Source organism: Babylonia areolata, chromosome 6 (assembly GCF_041734735.1).
Source record: "Babylonia areolata isolate BAREFJ2019XMU chromosome 6, ASM4173473v1, whole genome shotgun sequence".
In the NCBI taxonomy this organism is placed as follows: domain Eukaryota; kingdom Metazoa; phylum Mollusca; class Gastropoda; order Neogastropoda; family Buccinidae; genus Babylonia; species Babylonia areolata.
In genome coordinates, this window is record NC_134881.1 from 41,499,869 (window position 1) to 41,502,368 (window position 2,500).

General features: G+C 41.0%; 1 protein-coding gene across 4 annotated transcripts in view; it reads right to left on the minus strand.

Moving 5' to 3' along the window:
- The window catches only part of LOC143283028 (deoxyribonuclease-1-like 2), a 72,154-nt gene that overhangs the window by 4,654 nt on the left and 65,000 nt on the right, over positions 1-2,500 (minus strand). For all 4 annotated transcript variants that reach the window (XM_076589023.1, XM_076589024.1, XM_076589025.1 and 1 more), the window contains exon 6: positions 1,076-1,188. In XM_076589023.1, the coding sequence (XP_076445138.1) occupies positions 1,076-1,188 (113 nt within the window). The remainder of the gene's footprint in view (positions 1-1,075; positions 1,189-2,500) is intronic.

Genomic DNA, 2,500 nt, shown 5'->3' on the forward strand with positions numbered 1-2,500 from the left:
CCACAAATGGAGATCACACAATTATACCACAAAAAGTAGTCTGGTCAGATCTTCAGCACAGATGCTGAGTGTATCACAGCACACCACAACACATCAAAGTGTGGCACAGAGTTTCATATACCAGCGTAATAATAATTCATAGCAGCATTCTGTGTTTAAATCGCGAACAGTCATAAAGTTCTCCCACAGAATCAGTCTAGTAAGATCTTCAACATGGCATAGACTCGATTAGTAAGCTCATAGCATGGCACAGCACACTACAACATGCTATAGTTTGTGTACTATATTGTAGCGACAGTTCTTCTTCTTCTGCGTTCACTCGTATGCACACGAGTGGGCTTTTACGTGTATGACCGTTTTTACCCCGCCATGTAGGCAGCCATACTCCGTTTTCGGGGGTGTGTGCATGCTGGGTATGTTCTTGTTTCCATAACCCACCGAACGCCGACATGGATTACAGGATCTTTAACGTGCGTATTTGATCTTCTGCTTGCATATACACACGAAGGGGGTTCAGGCACTAAGCAGGTCTGCACATATGTTGACCTGGGAGATCGTAAAAATCTCCACCCTTTACCCACCAGCCGCCATCACCGTGATTCGAACCCGGGACCCTCAGATTGACAGTCCAACGCTTTAACCACTCGGCTATTGCGCCCGTCATAGCGACAGTTCAAATCACTAGAAAAACAAACAAACCAACAACAAATTGCTGCCACAATCAAATCAGCTCAATCAGGTCCTCAGAGGAAACTGATCTTCTCACACAAGAATATGAACTCATATCTCAGGTCTTCGGAGAAGACTAATCTTTCCACACATGAATATGAACAGGTCTTTAGAGAAGACTAATCTTTTCACACTCGAATATGAACAGGTCTTTAGAGAAGACTAATCTGTTCACACTCGAATATGAACAGGTCTTCAGAGAAGACGAATCTTTTGACACACGAATAATTATGTACTCCTACCTCAGGTCTTCAAAGAAGACTAATCTTTTGACACACGAATATGAACTCGTACCTCAGGTTGTCAGAGAATGCAGATATTTCCACACACCAATATGGACTCCTACCTTTGTGTGAAACACGCCGGCAGCGTGTTCATAGGCCCTGGCGAGAGCATCGATCTCCTCCCTCACACCGTCAGGTCTCAGGTGCACCCCCATCAGACCGAAAGTCGTCACACCTGGAACAAAGACACTAGTATCTCATAGACGGTCAACTTCCTCCGCGCATCCGAAGAGCATCGGACAGAACGGTTTCCAGCACCTGCCGGGCAGAGCACTTCCGCTACGACTCGGAACACACGCGTTTCCGCACGTTGTAATTCTAGTGTCTATGCCTGGAACAAGAGAGGCAAGGCCTTCAAGACTCACTTGTGATAAATTAAGTCCCCTAGCATTAATTTCAGAGTAATTTCCCTTTTTTTTATTTTTTATTTTTTTACTATCTGCACCAAAACGTTTGCAAAAATAAATAAAAATTCCATGCTTAGCAAAAGAAGTTCCTGTTTGAACAAAAAAATGATAATAATGACTGCTCTTGTTGTTGTGTCAGAATATCAGATCAAAGTGCCAAGTTTAGAGAATACAAAAAATATAAATATAACAGTGTTACTAAGTGGGTGAGGAGACAGACAAGATAATGGAAGAAATATTTTTTTGCGAGTTCAGTCTTCAGTCTCTCACTCTCTCTGTAAACAAAAAAACAGACACAAGGAATTTTTCCCTGAGCCAATTGTAATTATTAAAACCAAAAAAAAATCTTTCATTCAAGCTCTCTTCATCCTGAAAAAAAAAAAAATCTTAAGAAACAGGAACAAATGTCTTGACTATCACAAGTCAAATTTCTTTGGAAAAAACCTGATGATCCAGTCCCAGGATCGCCTCAGTCCTAGGCCGGACAGCAGCCTACTCACAGTAGTGTCCACTCACTCGTGGGAAAACTCGGGCACCTCCTCAGTGAACATTTCAGTTCAAGGTCCCTCCACTCCGTGGCCAGTCACATGGAGCCCTGACAACTTTTTTTCAGTTCTTAGCTCTCGGCACACTCCATTTGAATTATTCCTAGCTAATTTTCAATGTTCCCCCTTCATTTACTGTTCCCTTATTTTATTTTATTATATTTGTTATTCTTTCACACAACTCATGCATTCATACAATTTTCCAATTAACAATACAATATTCATTCATGAGTCACGTCTTATAAATTACACAAATACACAAAAAAGTATTGATTTATCAAAAAGCAAACATTTCAAAACTAACAGCAAAAACTACTATATTCACAAACTATTCAATCATTAGTTACATTTCGAATAAACAATAAAATAAATTTTCCCACCTGATGTTCGGAACATTCAAGGCACAGACCACATCACATCACCCGAGCTCTGATGCATTCAGACTGACACTACAGCACATACATATACCCACACACAAACATGAACATGCACAGCTCACGATTCACCCACACTTACCACGTGCAAAACATTTTCA